Here is a 19,204-nt window from a genome sequence, read left to right on the forward strand (position 1 = left end):
TGGGATTATGTCATGAATTAACACATCTATTTCCCAAAGCTACAGTGGGGCCTCCAGACTGATTCCGAGTTCTGGAGGTCATTTCCCCAGAAGTGACCTCCAAGTGGCCACCAAGTTAGGTTCTTACTTGAGAAATCACCTTGACCCAGCATCTGGCCCTTGCCTTTAAAGGCCAAGAAACTGGCTGTCTTGAGGCAGTATCCAGAGGTGATCACGGGACTTAAATTGACCTGCCTTTGCCCAATTCACATGGATGTAATGTCACTAGGATGTAAACCAGGTGCTTAAAGACTCATGTGCCAAGGGAGTATTCTTTTCCACTCTCCTTGGCTGTGCTGGGAGATGGGGAAGTAGAACGTATCAGAAGGTTAACTCAAGGTGAGCCTGAAAAAGTCAGGGGGTTATCTTGGTGACAGGTCGTCCAAACTGAGATGAGACCTGAGAAGCCATCCCATGGCCCAACCAAGCACACCTCTCCCGAGACACCCTAGGGGGCAGTCCTGGCTGGCATCAGCTCTGCGCACCTCCCCTTCTCGTGTGCCCAGCCAACTGCCACCTTTGGTTAACAGGTCTTCTCCGGCAAGGGAAAAAACTCAAGATAAAAGCCCATTCCTGCTCCTGCTCGCTGTGATCACACCCAGATGAGGATGACTAGGGCTTTGGGTGTCCCTATGCCTATCACCAACATAGCAACCAAAAGGTAGGGGCAGCTCTTATCACATGTGTATGTGTTTCTAATAAAGTTTGGTTCTAGGCTCTGAGCAGATCTCTTACAGCAATCTTAACATGTTACCACCTACAGGAGAAATACCTTTATTTCACAGAAAAAAGTCCTGGGCTACTTGGAGAAGTCACTGGCTCAGTTGCATGCTTTCCATGAATGTGCCATCACTGTGGCCAGCAGACTTTCCCCCAGGCCCTGGTGACTCAGAGCCACGTGGTGCCCTGCTACTCCTTCCTCAGAGCCCCTCCCTGACCAGGTGCCAGGGAGGTACCTGTGCACAATCCACACTCCTCAGGTAGCCTCTTCACACAGGCCCCGGGAATCTAGTTCTCCCTCTGCTGAGGTCTGCATGAACTCACCTATTGTGGGTGGCAGCCTCCAGTTCAAAAATATCAAAGTCCCAGTATTCTTCATTTTCCATGGCCCGAGCTATCCGTGGTGGGACATCATCAAGGGAGATGGGAGTGATTATATTGCTTGAAACTGTTTGAGTGTCTGTAAAGTGATGAAATTTGGAGAACAAAATTAATAGGCTTTAAAGGATTAACTTTTTTGTTTTTTTTTGAGACAGACTCTCACTCTGTTGCCCAGGCTGGAGTGTAGTGGTGCGGTCTCAGCTCACTGCAACCTCTGCCTCCCGGGTTCAAGTGATTCTCCTGTCTCAGCCTCCTGAGTAGCTGGGATTACAGGCACCTGCCACCATGCCTGGCTAATTTTTTGTATTTTTAGTAGAGACAGGGTTTCGCCACATTGGCCAGGCTGGTCTCGAAATCCTGACCTTGTGATCTGCCTGTCTCGGCTTCCCAAAGTGCTGAGATTACAGGTGTGAGCCACTGCTCCCAGCCAGGATTAACTGTTTCTTAGGGAGGACAGTACTGCCTCAGGGACAGCTGCTTTGTTTCTGAGACTTTATGACATACCAAGAAACTTCTTAATGAGGTGAAAAATGATTTAAAAACTTTTATCTGAAAAAATTGTTTTCATCACTTAAGCTAAACTACAGTATTATAGACAGTGATCTAAAAAATTAAAAAGGAAAAACTTACTTTTGGTTGAAAGAACATATTCATTCCCTGATAGTCTTCGCAAACCATCCTGATAAAAATCAAGGAAACAAGAAAAAGGAAAGTCACAACTGTTCTTTCCTTCCTGAAACTCCAAGTGGTCCCCCCACAGGACAGCTCAGGGCAGCCCTCTCCACCAATCCACTCAAGGCTGCCCTGGGCCCAGCGGGTCCACCCCTGTGATCAACTACTGACCTTGGTCACTTATTGGAGAGCACAACAGGCTAGTGCTGGGAAGGATGGTCCTGGCCCTGTTGGAAGCTAAACTCAGGAGCAGGGTCAACACCCGGGAGGTGAGCTTGCATCTTTTGAGGGGCGGGTGGTCCTTACGCCCAGCATTCTTGCTTGCCCTCCAGGACCATTTGGTTTCTTAGGGACAACTCTGCTCTGCCCTCAGTCCTTCTCCTCCATTTTCCTGCCACTCTCCTCACTCTGAGGACACAAGGTTTTCCTGGGAACATTAGCTCCTCTCTCACCTTCTAAGGGACCTCATTCCCACCAGGTGACTCTCCTGGGCTCCTCACCAGTGCTTCCAGACCACCTGGCCCAAACCCGGACTCTTAGCAGCCCCTTTTCTCCAGTCCTGTGGCTATTCTCATCTACTCGCCTCCAGAACACTATCCTACCCCATCCCTCATCAGTTTCATCTCTCACCTACAGTCTGGAGGAGCCTCTGTTTCAAATAGGCAAGACCACAGTTAGATATTATCAGCACTGGAAACACTCTACCTTCTCAATTTCTGCCTGGAACCTTATTTTTATAAAATCCAGTGAATTCAGAAAGCATGAATTGGGAAGGAGGTGGATTTGGCTTCTGACCAAGACAAAAGCTGACAGAGAGCAATTGAGTAATCTGTGCTCCACAAAGTTGTCCCTCTCTTGTGAGAGCTCTACACCAGACATCCTGAAGGAGGCATCTAGGACCCCTCAAGAGTCTATGGCACAAAGCCCCCTTCTAGTGAAAGATTCCCAAACTCCTCTTTCCTACAGTCATCCAAATGTGTGTGGGATGCTTTGAAGGCCAAACTGTCACACCCCCTGGCATCATTTTAAATACATATGGCGGGAGAAAGACAGTCTTTCTGTTCTGCACTGTCCCAGTTTTCAAGCTCTTTAATACAACTAAACAAGCTTTATTTAGATAAATTACTGTAGAAGCCCTAAGCAACACTGGAGAACTGGCTCAGCAGACTGTCAGGATTACATTCCTCCCTGCTCTGCTTCCAAGCTAAGCTCTCCCTAGGAGGCAGGCAGCAGGTGGATGCTTGGCCAGAGAATAGAAGAACCCAGGCAATGGAGGAGAGTTTAGGTCTTGACTGAACCCTACAGTGCCCTGCCTGTCTCTTCAAAGAGATCTGTTTAAATGAGTAACCTCTGAGAAAACCACCAAGAACAGACAGGCTGTAGCCAGGAGTCTAGTCAAATATACTTACAGACATTAAGCCCCCAACAAGGTCATTGGCATGGGGATCATCATCCTTAGCACCAAACTGTGGTGAATATAACTCAGTGGTTCTTAGAATTTCCAGCACACGGTCTAGGGCTTCGGTCACAGGCATGGGACTACTTTCCTGGGCAGCATTGATAATATTGATTACCTACATTATGGAAAGAAAATACTTGAGTTTCATAACCTTAAAAACAATGAGAGGGCCAGGCATAGTGGTGTATGCCTATAATTCCAGCTACTCAGGAGGCTGAGGTGGGAGAATTACTTGAGCCCTGGAGTTTGAGACTAGCCTGGGCAACAGAAATGAGACAGCCCATCTCTAAAATACAACAGCAAAAACAAAACAAAACCCAACAGGACTCAATCTGGCCATAGTACTTAATACCAACTTAAGACTAGTTAAAATGTCGACGTCACACATCCTCTCTCTTCAGAGGAGGCTACTAGCACCATACAACTATGAGAGCATTCTCATTACTGCGGGTCACTATTTCTTCTCACTGGAAATGATCCTTGGGGAGAACAAGGAGTATGTGTGCTCAGTGGAGACAGACCACAAACTGCTTCACCTTGGTGATGGGCGCCTCAATCGTCATGGAATGTATCCGGGCCATGGAAGAGTGTCGTCTCTGGCTGGAAACTGTGGAGAAAGGGATGCACAAATCAGGGTGTGCACAGCTCTGGGCACCTGTCTTGACAGCAGAGGGCTCAGTGTGCTCGGCTGCATGATGAAGGGGCAGGATAGAACTGAGTTTACTGAGCTTCGTTCCCATCCTAACAATCCTAGGGTTCTGGCATAACCAATTCTGTTTCTTTCAGTTCTAGGCACTAGGATGCACATATGCCCCCATGGACTGAACCTCTGATGTCACAGGCCAGAGAGAAAACAGAGGAAACAATCTAGGAAGCCAAAGTCAAACAGCCTCTTTTTGTGTCTATGACAATAAGCCTTTATAATTATTTAGCTTGCCATTCTCTAGGAGTAAAAATATTCTGGAAGACAATGCCACACAATGCTCTTTGTTTCATATATGGCAGGAGCAATACATTCAATTCACCAATAACTAAAATACACAAATTTCTGGTTAAATTTTTCAAGGTACCCTCTGGTGCTTCCCACTATTAGGTTTAATCTAGACTGATTAGGTAAATATCTTAAATGAGGCAGGCAGCAATTCTTAGGCTCTGAAGTTTGTTAAGTTTTGTTGTTCCTGTCAACATATGGTTCCTTTGTGGTGAGGAGAAGCCCGGACAATATAGGCAGGAAAAACATTAACATCCATTTCTGGGTATCTCCACGAACAATCCCATCAGGCTAAATGCTGCTTTCCAAAGATGTTACAGGACCAGGGGCTGTCCCAGAGACTGATGTATCAACCTCATTTTACCAATGAAGAAACTGAGGCCCAAGAAGAGACACTGTCCAAGGTTAACCAATTCACAGGGTCTCAAATGTTTTAAATTTGGGGGCCCAACTAAACTTCTTAAAATTTTGGTGATTATAGGATTGCCAAATTTGGTGATTATAGGATTTTATCCAACAATGTCATTAAAACAAAATAAAACTGCTATTTTCTCACTGTCATAAAAGGACTTGTTTTCATTTAAAAATAACTGACACATGCTTGTAACAAACAACAGAGATCTGTTGTACAACATGGTAACTACAATTAATAACAACGTATTCTAGAAAATTGCTAAATGTAGATTTTGTGTTCTCTCACCACAAAAAAAATGAAAGTGTATGAGGTAATAAATATGTTAATTAGCCTAATTTAGCCATTCCACAATGTACAGATAGGTCAAAACATCATGTACATGATAAATATACATAATTCTTGTCAATTAAAAAATAAAGGAATTAGAAAAAAATCAAACAGAGCAATAAGGTAAGAAACAAAGTATAAAGATTGTCATGACTGTGTATACAGAAAGCCCTGAAGAATCTATAAATGCACTCCTCTCCTTTTACAGTGAGTGTGTAGGTTTGCCCAAGCTCCTGGATATACAAAGTCAATATTCAAAAATCAATTGTATTTCTATAACTATATACAATAAGCAATTGGAAATTTAAACAAGTAACACCATTACAATAGCATAAGAAACCATCAATACCTAAGAATAAATCTAATTAAAGATTAGTATGACTTCTACAATGAATATGTAAAACATTGCTGAGAGAAAACAAAGACAGCCTAAATAAATGGAGACATCCATCGCCTGTTCATGATTTGAAAGACTCAGTATTATTGAGATTTCAATTTTCCCCGAATTGATCTACAGATTTAAGGCACTCTGAAAACAAATCCCAGGAGGGTGTGTGTATAAACTAAGAAGCTCATTCTAAGTGTCACATGGAAATGCAAAGGACCTAGAACAGCCAAGACACTTAAGAAGAACAACTACTTACTACTAGGTATCAGATATCAACGCTTATCAATCAATGTAAGTAGCTGATTGTGATATTGGTGTAAGCATAGACAAACAGAAGAGTGGGATAGAATAGAGTCCAGGAACAGATCACATATTCGTAGTAACCTGATTTATAATAATGGTGCTACTGCAAAAGATGTTTATTCAATATGGTGATAGACCAGTTGGATTTCCCCAGGGTCAGGGGCAGTCATCCTTGATGTCTACCCTCACCAGATATAAAAATTTAAAATGGATCAAAGACCTAAAACAAAAGATAAAATAATAAAACTCCTAGAAGAAAACAAGGGAGAATATTTTCATGATCTTGGGATAAAGAACGATTTCTTAAATAGGACACAAAAAGCACTAGTAATAATATAAAACCTGATAAAATGAATTTCCTTAAGATTAAGAACCTCTGCTCTTTGATTAAGAATCAAAAGATACGATTTAGAGGGGAGAAGGCAAACCACAGACTAAAAAAATATATTTGTGATACACAGATATCCCATATCTAGACTATGTACAGAATCCCTACAAACCAACAAGAAAAAGATATACAACCCAATTATAAAAATGGGCAAAAGACTTGAACAGCACTTCAGAAAAGGATTATCCAAATGGCCAATAAAAAGGTGCTCAACTTCAGTCATAAGGAAAATTAAAATTAAAACCACTGGAATGGCTAACATTTTAAATTCTGGTATTACCAAGTGTGGAAAAACATGGAACAACTGGAACTCTCACAGATGAGTGAGGAGAGTAACATGGTGCAATATGTTGGAGCTATTATTGGAGAATAAAACTGGAGAGCACCATTTGCAGCTGCTCTAAGGCCTAGCAATCCCACTTCTAGGGAGAAGATGAGCATATACATCCACAAAAGAAGACCTGTACAAAAATGTTCATGGCAGCCTCATTCTTAGCAGCCTCAAAATGGAAACAAAACAACTGTCCATCAATAAGAAGATATGTACACAAATTGTAGTATATTCCTGTAAGGGAATACTACTGAGCAATAAGAAGGAAGGAACCATGACATACCTAACAACATGGAAGAACCTTGAAAACATGAAAGTTCAAGAAGCTAGACACAAACAAGCCATACTGTACGATTCCAATTCTATGAGGCACAAGGAGAGGCCAAATTAATTTATGGTGCTAGCAATCAATGGTTGCTTCTGCATGGTTAATGATGTGTTTGTGTGTGTGGCTTTTCCATATCTGTTTTGGGTGGTGATTACATGAGCACATAGAATTGTCAAAACTCATCGAAATGAAACAAGTGAATTTCCTTGTATGTAAATTATAACTCAAAAATCATAAAAATAAAAAGTTATAAGAAAAAATGTTTACTAAAACACAGAAATATACCAAGGAATTCAAAGGATCAACAAACATTAGCATGTGGTGGAGTGAAGACTGTTGTGGGCAGGGACCTCAGCCCTGCTCTGTGCTGCTCTAAGACTGCAGAGAGTCTGGGACTGTAATCATGACAGCTACAATGAAGATGACGATGTCAGCTAACACTAACTGAGTCCCTACCCTTACTTACCAGGCACCACACACACTCATTTAATCCTCACACAATCCTCTGTAGACAGTAAATTATCCCCACTTTACAGATAAGGCAATGGAAACACAGAAGTCCACCCTCAAGGCTACACAGAGCAGATGAAGCTGGGACTTGAACTGATGTCATTCTGACACCAAAGTTTACAGTCCTTCCCATAACCCCATACTGCTTCCTCACTGGCACCACCCCAATCCTGCCCTCAAAGCAGGGGTGTAATCTGTATGGTCTTTCCAGTGCAAGGAGTACAAAGCATGTCATCTGGGCCTTATAACAAATCTGTGAGGGATGACAGGGTGGCATTTGATCCCTACTGTATAATCTTAGCTGATATCACCTTGGAAAAAGTTTGTCTTTTGAACCAGTACAAACAGCTCTGTATCCTTCTGTTTTCATTTTTGGGCCAAAGAATGTATACAGCTAGCAGTAATACCTGCATCTACACTCTGTATAAGCAATGTTGATTACATTTTAAAAATTAGGTCATTCAGGCCACGCACCTACATATTCTTTTTAAAAGTATATTTCAATTAGAACTTAAATAATATTTGCTGAATAAGGGTCTTTCACAATTCCAAAATCAAGCTCACCTCTCTCTAAAAGTTTCCATGGGAAACTGCAAACCATGATGGGATAGATCTTTAAGAATTACCAAATGCAAAAACAATTATAGCAGATTAACTGACATCTTCTGCCACTACAGTTTAGAAATGCAACTATAGAATATATGGGAATGTATCTTTTCCTTTTCTTTATTTTCTGATTCCATTAAAAGGCTCAGAATGGAGCCCATTGGCAGGAGTCCACAGAGGGAAAAATGGAACACTAGTTTCCAGAGGGTTCCCTCTTCTTCTGAGAATTGGAGGTAGACAGGATGAGACTGGGCAAGACACAGCAGGGCTCCATGTGTTCAACAGTGATTTGATCACATTTTTTTTCTCTTGTCTTGGTCACTCACCTTCAGTTGCACGGGAGGCAACAGCTTTGACGTCTAGTGAGCCTTTTCTTCTGTCTTTATGTTTGCCTGTCTGATTATCTGTAGAAACAAATGATAAATCACCTCTTCAAAGTGATTTAAACAACATATTAAGGAAGGTTACCAATCTAAAATTTAAAAAAAACTTTCAACTTTAAGAATTAAACATGTTTTAAATGCCACAAAAGTAAACACAGTACAGAGATGAAGACTATGAACAACCAGTTTTACGGGGGTAGAGTTTCTCAAAATGTCCCACCAGGTGCACAGATAAACAAGGGCTTTACAGTTCCAGATTATGTAATTACAGAGTTCCAGGACATAAAGTGACAACTGATAGAAATGACCTCAGGGGAATTTCTCCTATTGTATTTCTATATAATTGAATAAAATGATGGGAAAATTTTGATTCCCCACTCATCTTGCCCCAAAGAAAAAAAATACTTTATTTTCTCTACAAAATAAGGACTACAATATCCCAGGGAAAACATTCTTCTCTTTCCTAGGGTAGTATGGTAAACACTGTTTGAGGTATATTTCAAATGATAGTTCATCTTCCTCCCTTTCACCCCCTCTTCTCTACGAAGGACACACTACTCTCCAAGGCTTCAAATGGGGGACTGTCTTTGACTCTTCTCTAATCCTGACCCCCACAGCAATCACTGACAAGGCAACTCTGACTTACCTTCCTGACCCCTTCTCTGTGCACCTGCTGGCTACCATACATCCCCATTTCACAGACAAGGAAACTGGGAGCTGCTCTGCAGATGAGTGCACAGCAGGGTAGGCGCTGAGCTCAGCTCTTCCCACAGCCATGGAGTAGCTTCTCTGCCTTGTCTTGGCTTCCTCACCCGGAACTTCTCTCCCTGCTCATGGACAGGATCTGAATGCAGGCCCTTAGCACTTCCTCTGCACCATCGAGAAGCCTCTTCACCTGCTCTTTGCTTCTTTGCCCAATTAAACTAAATCCTCTTCTCTGTGGGCACTAAAGAGTGAACATGTCAAGGTCACCAATGACCTCCTTTTTGCTAAGTCTGACGGCTACAACTCAATCCTTACCTGACCTGACTTGATTGTGGTACTAGACAAAACTGATCCCTTTCTGGATACTCCTGTTTGCAGAGTCCACACTCTCCTGGTTTTCCTTCCACTTCTTACTACTCCTTTCTAGTTTCTTTCATGATTTCGTCTTCCTCAGTATCCCTGGTGTTTCCAGAGGTGGTTTTTCAAAGGTTCTATCCTTAGTCCTTCTCAGTCAACAAAACCTCCTTGGGAGATCTCATTCCTTCCTATGGTTTTAGTTAATTCCTATGTTGCCATCTTACCCCAGGCCTCTCTCCTGAGCTCCAGACTTACATCTTAACTTACCATTTACCACCTTATTTAGACACTCCTCAGGCACTGCAAATGAATTCATTATCCACCATGAAGTCCTTATCTTTTTCCAAATCTGCTCTTTAACCCAGGTCACTGAACAGCATCTACCATAAGGTGGACAGAAGTCATCCATCACTTCTCCCCCTTCCCTCTCCTCCCCCTTCAATGGGTCAGCCAAATCTAAGGATTCTACCTCCTAAACACCTCGAGTCTATCCCCTGCTCTGTCCTTGTCCGAGCTCAGACATTTGTCATCCTCTCTGGATTATAACAATGGCCTCCCAGATTGGTTCCAAAACAACAACCTTACCCTCTTCAACTTATTCTCTGCAGGCTGCCAGGTGATCGTTGTAAAACCAAAATCCAACCAAATCTCTCAATCAAAACACTTCAATGGCTCATCCTTGTCTTTAGGATAAGATTCAAACTCCTCAGTGTGGCACCCAGAGTCCTATGAGGTCTACACCCCCTATCTCTATCCACCTTGAACTATTTATGATTTGTTAATTTGCCTCTCAAACCTCTATGATTTGGTACAAACCACTGACTTGGAAATGTGCCTCTCCCATGCCACCTTCTTCGACTGGTTAACTCTGACCTTCTTTGAAGATGCAGTTCAGGTATCGTAACTTTTGGGAAACCTTTCCTTAAAGTCTCTCCACACCACCCCAACAGTGCTGGGTAACAGCCTGCTTTATTGTCTTGCCTTCCTTGCTAACATGAATGACTTGAGGGCAGGGACAGTTTTTCCTGTCTTTCCTAGGTGACCAGCACTGTACCTACCATCTGCTAGAAGAAGCATATGTGTATAGAAGCTCAATACACATCTGCTTCACCAAAAACCTGCACCTTCCTGCTGTGCACAAATAAATCAGTCACTCTGATTCTGTGGCTCCCCTGCTCAAAATTCTTCAGCGTCTCAGAGATAAAGAACTTCCTGGCATTCAAGGACAGGTAAGGTTGGCCTACAGCAGCCTGCTTTTCATCTCGCACTGTGCTTCCCATGAATGTGCTGCATCAGCACAACTGCTCCGTCTCTGGAACAGCCTTGACATCGGCTCCTTCTGTCCGAGACACGACACTGCACCCTCTTCAAGTGTTCATTCCTTCAAATGGCCCCTCTTCTCAACCACACAGAGCCAGAAGTGTGTCTCCTTCCTCTGAGCTTCATGATGAGTAATGTCCACACAGCCTGGGCTGGGAACTTACGATTATTTGTTCCTTCATTCTTACCTCTTTTATTCCACTCAACAAACCTTTACTGGGCACCCACTATGTGTGCTGCCCTAAACTAGGGATTAGAGAGGTGAAAATGAGTAAGGTATGGTCCATGAACTCAAAAGGAGATGGTCAGTGGGGAAAAGGGTGGGTAAACCAAGAGTTACAGTAATACTTTTAAAGTTCAGGAGGAGTCTGGAGGGGGAAGTGGCAGATTCTCAAGGGAGTGGGGGCAGAAAGGAGATGGATGGAGTCTTGTAGCTGCAACGAAGATACGGAGGAGGAGGACAGCATTTCCAGGAGGAGGAAACTGCTTGTGAAGATGGAGGAGTGTGGCTGGAGAGGAGCAAGTAGCAACCTGTGTATGAAGGATGCACTGTGGGAAAATGGAGGGAGACTAAGCAGGCTTTAATTTCTATTTGACTGTTTCAAAGTTACTTTATGTAAATACAAGATCCTCTTGTTCCTAAAAGCCCTGCTAAGCTCACTGCTCCCCTACTCCCTGTAGCACGTTATAGATGATTCTAGCAATTTCCACCCAGTGGGTAGAGATGGACCGTGTCTCCACCCTGTCACCCCAGTGCCCAGCTCTCAGAAGCTCTCCTCAGGGAATACCAAGAAGTTGAAGATGAAGTGTGAGGTTTACATCCCAACGAGACTACTAGCTCCTCAAGGTGTGCTGCGCCCAGGGCCTCCTGCTTACTGGGTGCTCAGAAAACACACACTCATCCTGAGGTACCCGGCCTGCCAGTGGAGAGAACACTAAACAGGCCTCCACAGCCAGGGCATGGGCTCAGGATCACCTGCAACTTCATGTCTCTGCTCTTGGCTTCCTGTTCTGTGAAACAGGGTCCATAAGCTCTGCCCATCCTTTCAAAAGAGAAAAATTAATAGCATTTCCTTGACCTGCTGGGTAAATCCTGGGAACCCTGGAAAAACAGTGGGGATGATGAGAGGGGGTAACCAATCAGTACCCCTCAAACACAGCAGCTTCCTCCAACTCACATTAGCCCTGCAGCCTGGAAGTATGAGCTCCAGTTTGGGTATGAGGAAGTCCAGGCCCCAGTATCTTATGTGACTTGCCCAAAAGTCATTTTGCCAGGACCACAGCAGACTGTCAGATCATTTCCTCAGGCATTATCAACAAGCATTTGCAGAGCACTTACACTGCAACAGGGCCACCTCCAAACTGCCAAGCCCACAGGACTGTACATGGGCCTCTGGTAACTACCTCCCTCTTCCTCCCAAGAAAGCTTTCTCCAGGTGCAGACCAAATCTCCCAAGTATTTTAAATGATCTATGAGGCCTCTGACAATGGCCCCAACCCTGGTAGCCCATGAGAACACCTGCAAAGTATGAGGCCTGGGCTCCATTCCATACAACCTGAACAAGAACCAGAGCCTGTCACATTACTGGCAAGGCCTGTCCTGACCACCTCCTCATCCCCTGAATGCCCAATCCCCTGGCTTCATTCTTCTCCACAGAACTTAACACCATCTGATATACTGTATGTTTGTTTGTTTACTGTCTACCTCACCCCCAGCTAGAAACACATCTTGCGAGCAGAGACATAGATGTTGCCTGGTGCACAGCAGTTGTGCACTGAGTTTGGATGAATGATGAATGAATGAATTCATCCTGCTCCTCAGTGCTCCTCTGGTCATTATTCACATGTCTCTTATTGCTGGACTCCTTTCTTGGTACTCAGTCTTCCTGCCTCACTTTCTCTCTCCAGGAGAGTTGGCCCAGTGCCAAAACTTTTGGCTTATCACTTCAGATGTGGTAAGTTCAAATCTAAACTTACCCTCCACTTCCTGTACAAACCTGCTCTTTCTTATGATCTTATTTGCACTTGTTATTTTAATTAATGTTAACCAGTGGCCAAGCTAGATATCTTGGTGTCATTCTCAAGTCTTCTCTTTATCCCACACAGTAAGCTGGTTCCCAAATCCTACTGATTATACTTAAGTAACTCCTGAATCCAGTCTCTGATTGGGCTCCTGAGGCCGGATTCAGGAGTTACTTTGTCTTCAATCTCTTTTCTCCAAGACTATCTTTCTAAGACCTGACTCTTTCCCATTTACCTATTTATACAGATTCACTTGGCCTTCCTCTGCCTACAGGATGAATCCAAACTGGCCTGCCCCAGCCTCGCCTCTCTATGCCTTTATGTGTGCTGCTCCTCCCACCTTGTCCTCTGCATGACCACTCCTTCTCTCCAGATACCAGGTCAACCATCATCATCATTATTGCTGGGAAGCATCCCCCAGCTTTTCCACAGTGTGGTACTATAAACCACAGCATATTCAAATTATTTTCTCCTGCCACTGGACAGTGAGACTCATGTTCATTTCTGTATGCTTACAGCCAGGCTCATGGCCTGACCTAGAACAAGTCAATAGATTGGACAATGGTCACTACAATTTGGTGTCCTCAGTGAGACAGTGTCATGTGAAAACACATGGGCCATGGAAAAGGGAGCATGTATGGGGATTTTATTACTTTTTTGGATGCTCAGACCCTGAACCTTCCTTCCCATGTCTAGGGAGTACTAAGTCCTCTCACTATGGAAGGGAGAAGGCCAGAGACTCCATTGCTCCATACCCAGTTAGTGATAGGGTAGGTGACACAGGCTCAGCCAAATGAGTCTGCTTTTGAGTGAGTGAGGCAAGGAAGCGAGGTGTGAAGAAGCTATGCTACCGTGGTAAGAACAGCAACACCCTATAACTAGACCTCAACAGGGCCAGTGGTGCTCAAAGTTCAGTAGTGACAGCAGGGGCCCCCTAAGCACAGTGCTCCTATGGCATGCCTAGGGCAGTGGGGACATTTGCTCAGCTTCCCCAGGTTCCTGCCTCCTTTTCCAAAACTAGTTCTAGAGCTTTCTTGTCCAATCTGTAAGCAACCCCATTTCCTCCAAAACAAACAAACAAACAAACAAAAAAACCAAAACACAACTCCTTTCTGCTTAAGAATTGATTTCTGTTGTGTGTAACCAAGGACTTTGGCTGGGCCATGGCCTATAATAGCTCCACCCTGCCTTCTCAAGTGAAGATGGCCAGTTGAGAACTTTGGACATAAAGCTGGTTATGCTGCTAAGGGGGGAGGTAGAATGGGCAGGTGGCTCATCTGGGTGGGATGGGTAAAACTCCTAAGTCAGCGTTGATCAAGTAAAATGACCAAATGGCCTGGATGTAAATGCAGTTTGGGAGATGCTCCCCCTGCCGAACATTTCCTCTGACTGCATCACTGACTCTGCCTCTCAGTCCCAGCTCTGCCATATCCTGGCTGCCCAGCTCTAGGCTGTCTTTGAACTTTTTTCTTTTTTTAGACAGTCTTGCTCTGTCGCCCAGGCTGGAGTGCAGTGGCGCGATCTCGGCTCACTGTGGCCTCTGCCTCCCAGGTTCAAGCAATTCTCGTGCCTTAGCCTCCCCTGTAGCTGGGACCACTGGCGCGTGTCACCACGCCCGGCTAATTTTTTGTATGTTTGGTAGGAACACGTTTTCACCATGTTTCCCGGGCTGGTCTCAAACTCCTGGGCTCAAGTGATCCACCCGCCTTGGCCTCCCAAAGTGCTAGGATTACAGGTGTGAGCCACCACACCTGGTTCATTGAACTTTGTTGAGCCTCAGCTTCTTCCTCTGTAATAAAGGAATATAAATAATAGTCATATCTACTTTACAGCGCTATTCTTTTTTTTTTTGGGACAGAGTTTCACTCTTGTTGCCCAGGCTAGAGTACAATGGCTCAATCTCGCCTCACCATAACCTCAGCCTCCCGGGTTCAAGTGATTCTCCTGCCTCAGCCTCCTGAGTAGCTGGGATGAGAGGCATGCGCCACCACGCCTGGCTAATTTTGTATTTTTAGTAGAGATGGAGTTTCTCCATATTGGTCAGGCTGGTCTCAAAGTCCCGACCTCAGGTGATCCACCTGCCTCGGCCTCCCAAAGTGGTGGGATTACAGGTGTGGGCCACCACGCCCAGCCATATGGTACTATTCTTAAGAGTTAAAAAACAAATGCTTAAAACCAAGTAAAAGCCCCCTGTGAACTTGCAGCGCAGGACTCTCCATAACTGGCCCACACGTGCTACTTCTACTCTGACGCCTCCAGCCCCTGCAATCTGGCTTCTGCCCTCGCCATTCTCCAGAAACTGTACGTCTGCAGGTCACAGACAAGCTCTTGAATGCAAACTATTCCATCTCTGGCTCCATATCCCCTCCCTCCCTATGTGGGCCGCAGCCCTGACCAGTCTTGATGCTTCCCGTTCTCCCTGCCTTCAGCTTCAGCAACACTCTCCAGACTCCCCCACTCTCTCTAACCCCTCTTTCCTGCTTGTTTCCTCCTTCTCTGGAGGTAGGTGGTCTCCAGGAATCCACCTCACCCCTCCTCTCCTTTTCTTGCTGTTCTCTTCCACTGTAACCTCAAAGTTTCCATTCCCCTTTGCCATCCCTGGTTTCCATCACAACCACATCTGTGCTACTTGCTAATGCTTGGCTGGCCAGAAACATTTTCATTTCTAGTCCTAACCTCTTTGCAGAACACAGAAGCCAGTGCTCACCAGGTACTCAACAGCAATCTGTAGAATAAATGGGCAAAGGGGTGAATAAACAAACCCACCTGACTGCCCAGCAGGACCTCACAAGTAGAGCTCTACACATTCATCCTCCCCAGCCCTACTGCTACTCCTTGAATCTCCAGGCTCAGAAACCACCTTTTCAAGGACTTTCTTGCTTTTCTCTCTCTAGTCCCACACCATCATCACATCTGGCCTCTCTTCTCTCTTCCTACTGTCGTCACCTTATTATTCCCTGGCCATTGTTTTCTTTCCTCTCGACCATGGCAGTGCTGGTATTCTTTCTCTCTGGTGTCTCCTTCCATGTCATCTTACATACATGCTCTAAGAGCTTCTCAGAGCTCAGATATCATCACGCTGCTCCCTGACTCACAAATCCTCAGAGACTCCCAGTGTCTACAGATGAAAATGGAAACTTCCCACCTAGCATTTCAGGATTCTTACTGACCCAAATACCTCTTTCTCCACTGACCTTTTATACCAGTCAAAATTTAGTACTTGCTTTTTCTGGAACACGCCCTGTACTTTCCCTCTTCTATGCCTGTTTTTATTGCTGGAATGCTTTTCCGCTCACATTTCTTTTCTTATTCAAATCCATATATCCCTGCCTAGGACACCACCCACTGCCCTCTCTCATTCCTGCGGATCACTTCTTATCGCTTGCTCTGTTCCTTTGTGTCAATGTGTTTCTCTTCTTTTCAGACTAAATCTCTGATTGCTCCTGGGGCACCTGTAAAAACTGTTCATCAGAGCCCTAGTGTTAGCCCTCCTGGATTCAGGTGCTAGCTCTGCCACTTCCTAGATGGAGATCCTTGGGCAGATTATTTAAACTTTCAGTTTCCTTACCTGTAAAGAGAATTTCACCTAAAAATGCTTACCTCTTTGAATTATTCTAAGGCTTCATTAAAATAAGCTGTACCTAAAGCACTTAGCACAGGTATCTTGTACACATTAAGTGCTCACAAAAATATGTAGTAAATGTTCCTAGAGTGAACGAATGAACTGTTCTGGTAAGGCAGAAAGCATATCACCGACAGCATGAAGGGAAGCCTTCTCCTTAGAGGCTCGTACAGACCAGCTGGGCAAGCAGAGCACACTACTCAGGCAAGGCAGGGTGGCACACCAAGTGTCTACGCAGACACTTGACGGAGCACCTCCTGCCTGAAGCTGGAGTGGCTCTTCACCATCCCAGCCCAGCCCCTTCATCTGTGAGGACCAGAATAGGAAGTGGCTTACTGAAGCCATGACACGTTTGAAGGAAACAGGTGACTCCAAGTCAGGGAAACGCATTTGCAGTAACAAAGCTATGGGGATGAGCAGACGGTGTCCAAGGCATGGTTAAGAAACACAGAGGTTTACAGGCTTGAGCCACCGCGCGCGCCCGGCCAGCACTTTGGGAGGCCGAGACGGGCAGATCACGAGGTCAGGAGATCGAGACCATCCTGGCTAACACGGTGAAACCCCGTCTCTACTAAAAAAAATACAAAAACTAGCCGGGCAAGGTGGCGGGCGCCTGTAGTCCCAGCTACTCGGGAGGCTGAGGCAGGAGAATGGCGTAAACCTGGGAGGCAGAGCTTGCAGTGAGCTGAGATCCGGCCACTGCACTCCAGTCCGGGCGACAGAGCGAGACTCCGCCTCAAAAAAAAAAAAAAAAAAAAAAAAAAAAAAAAAAGAAACACACAGGTGAGGCAAGTGCCCTGTAGGCTGGCAGTATAAGTGTCAGGACAGATGAAGACGTCCCTGTTAAAGGACTGTGTGATAATCACCCAACCCTCTCAAAGCATAAATGAGGTTATAAAACCACACTTCACATGAGTTCATGCATTTCAGTTGACCAGTTCTTTCCCTCACAGGTTCAGAGACCCACCCCAGGGCACCTGTCAGAATGCTCACAGGTGCTCAAGTCCTTTGACTCATAAGCCAACCTGGGGAGTCAAGGAGAGACATGTTGCCACAGGCTGAGGAAAATCCCACCATTACACCAGGCAAGCTAGTTAAAGATCTGTTATTTTTTTCCTCCAAAAACTCAACGAACTCCAAGAATAAACATGGGGCACCATACCTGTATGAGTGTCAGACTGAACACATTCGGGTATTTTCTCAGCCTAAAAGTGAATTTTAAAAGCCATTAGTTCTGATTGCTGAAAATCTTGCTAGGGTGTTCCTGGGGTCCCAGGGGCTCTCCTTACGTACCTTATTGTTGCCATTGCATACTCTGATAATGGACACATAGTGTCTAATTTTTCTGCAAGTAAAAAACAATGCATTATTTCTCTTCTGACTCTCTAATTTGATGGATATGTTGTTAATTTTTTATTACGAAAATGGCACCTCCCTTTTATAATACACAAAATGCTCTGAGAACATTTCTTCTTACTGTGACCAAGGCCACCAATAAATAAACAAGAGATAACAAACATCCTTTGGTGTCTCTGTACAAGTGACTTCAGTAAAAATGACAAAATTCTTCCCAATTAATCATGAAACAATCAAATATACATGTTTTTTAAAATGAACGGCATGTTAACCAACCAAGAGCCTTTAGTTCCTTAACATGTTTTTATTTTCACAACCCTTTATATTGATGCTTTTCTTCAAGTTCCAACAAACAATCTGCTCACAGTCACTGGTGGCCACAGCCGCAGGCCACACTGGGAGTTGAGGTTCACACTGAACGTGGCTAACTAGACTTCTAAAACAAAGCAACGAGGGCTTAGCTCAGAGGCTGCTGACTCTTCTCATTTATTTATTGTTCCTTCAGTTTTTTCATTTTTTCCCCTTGATAATCAAATCCCTATATACTTACCACAAAAAATTTGGAAAGGACATAAAAGGGCAAAGAATCAGAACAGAGAACCCACACAGATCCATCTCCCTGAGGCGATCACCAACTGGCAGCAAAGCCTGGTGACAAAGCACGTGAGCCGTGCAGTCAGTGCTGAGGTCTGCAGCCTGGCTGCGCCTCACGCTGGCAGCTGGACCCCTAGGCTAGAAACCTGACCTCTCTAAGCCTCAGTTTCCTCATCTGTAAAGTGGAGATGATCACAGCCCCAACCTCACAGGGCTGCAGTTAGGATGGAATGAAGTGGCATCTACCAGACACTGAGAACTGGCCAGGAAGGGAGGGGGCTCAATTAAACAACAGTAGTTACTACAACTGTCGCTGCCATACTTTCTCCTGTTCTTTTTTCCTTCTTTCCTTTGCATGATTGAGATTAAACACTAGGTATCATTTTACATTTTACTTTTTGCATTTAACATTATATCATAACTTTTCTCATATTTGTTTTTTGTTTGTTTGTTTTTCCTTTTGAGACAGTGTCTTACTTTATTGCACAGACTGGAGTACAGTGGCACGATCACAGTGCAGCCTCGACCTCCCAAAATCAAGCGATTCCCCCACATCAGTCCCCTGAAAACTGGTAAGTGTGTGTCACCACACCTAGCTAATTTTTAAATTTTTTGTAGGGATGGGTGTTTCACTATATTGCCCAGGCAGATCTCAAACTCCTGGGCTCAAGGGATCTTCCCACCTTGGCCTCCCAAAGTGCTAGGATTACAGGCATGAGGTAATTTAATTTTCTATGATCATCATTTCTACTTTTTTTGGCCCTAATCTTAGAACCTGTGAATACGATTGTCATTTCTAATGGCTGCAATATTTTAGGTGTTCTATAATTCATATTCATAATTTTCATCTTACCATATTATTTCTTTAAGATAGGTTTCTGAGATAAACTGTCTGAAATTTTTAGGCTCCTGATATATACTGGTTTCCAATCTACAGTCACATCTGTTTTATATAAGAATGTCCATAACTGTTAGTATTTAAAATAT

General features: G+C 44.3%; 1 protein-coding gene across 2 annotated transcripts in view; it reads right to left on the reverse strand.

Annotated features, from left to right (window-relative positions):
* The window catches only part of PDE8A (phosphodiesterase 8A), a 157,208-nt gene that overhangs the window by 22,520 nt on the left and 115,484 nt on the right, over positions 1-19,204 (reverse strand). For both annotated transcript variants that reach the window (XM_017884272.1, XM_017884273.1), the window contains 7 exons: positions 17,561-17,612; positions 17,430-17,472; positions 8,185-8,262; positions 3,808-3,878; positions 3,222-3,386; positions 1,771-1,819; positions 1,084-1,219 (listed from right to left, as the gene is read on the reverse strand). In XM_017884272.1, coding sequence (XP_017739761.1) covers positions 1,084-1,219; positions 1,771-1,819; positions 3,222-3,386; positions 3,808-3,878; positions 8,185-8,262; positions 17,430-17,472; positions 17,561-17,612 — 594 coding nt within the window. The remainder of the gene's footprint in view (positions 1-1,083; positions 1,220-1,770; positions 1,820-3,221; positions 3,387-3,807; positions 3,879-8,184; positions 8,263-17,429; positions 17,473-17,560; positions 17,613-19,204) is intronic.

The sequence above is a fragment of the Rhinopithecus bieti genome, unplaced genomic scaffold, assembly GCF_001698545.2.
Source record: "Rhinopithecus bieti isolate Rb0 unplaced genomic scaffold, ASM169854v2 scaffold_14885, whole genome shotgun sequence".
Lineage (NCBI taxonomy): Eukaryota > Metazoa > Chordata > Mammalia > Primates > Cercopithecidae > Rhinopithecus > Rhinopithecus bieti.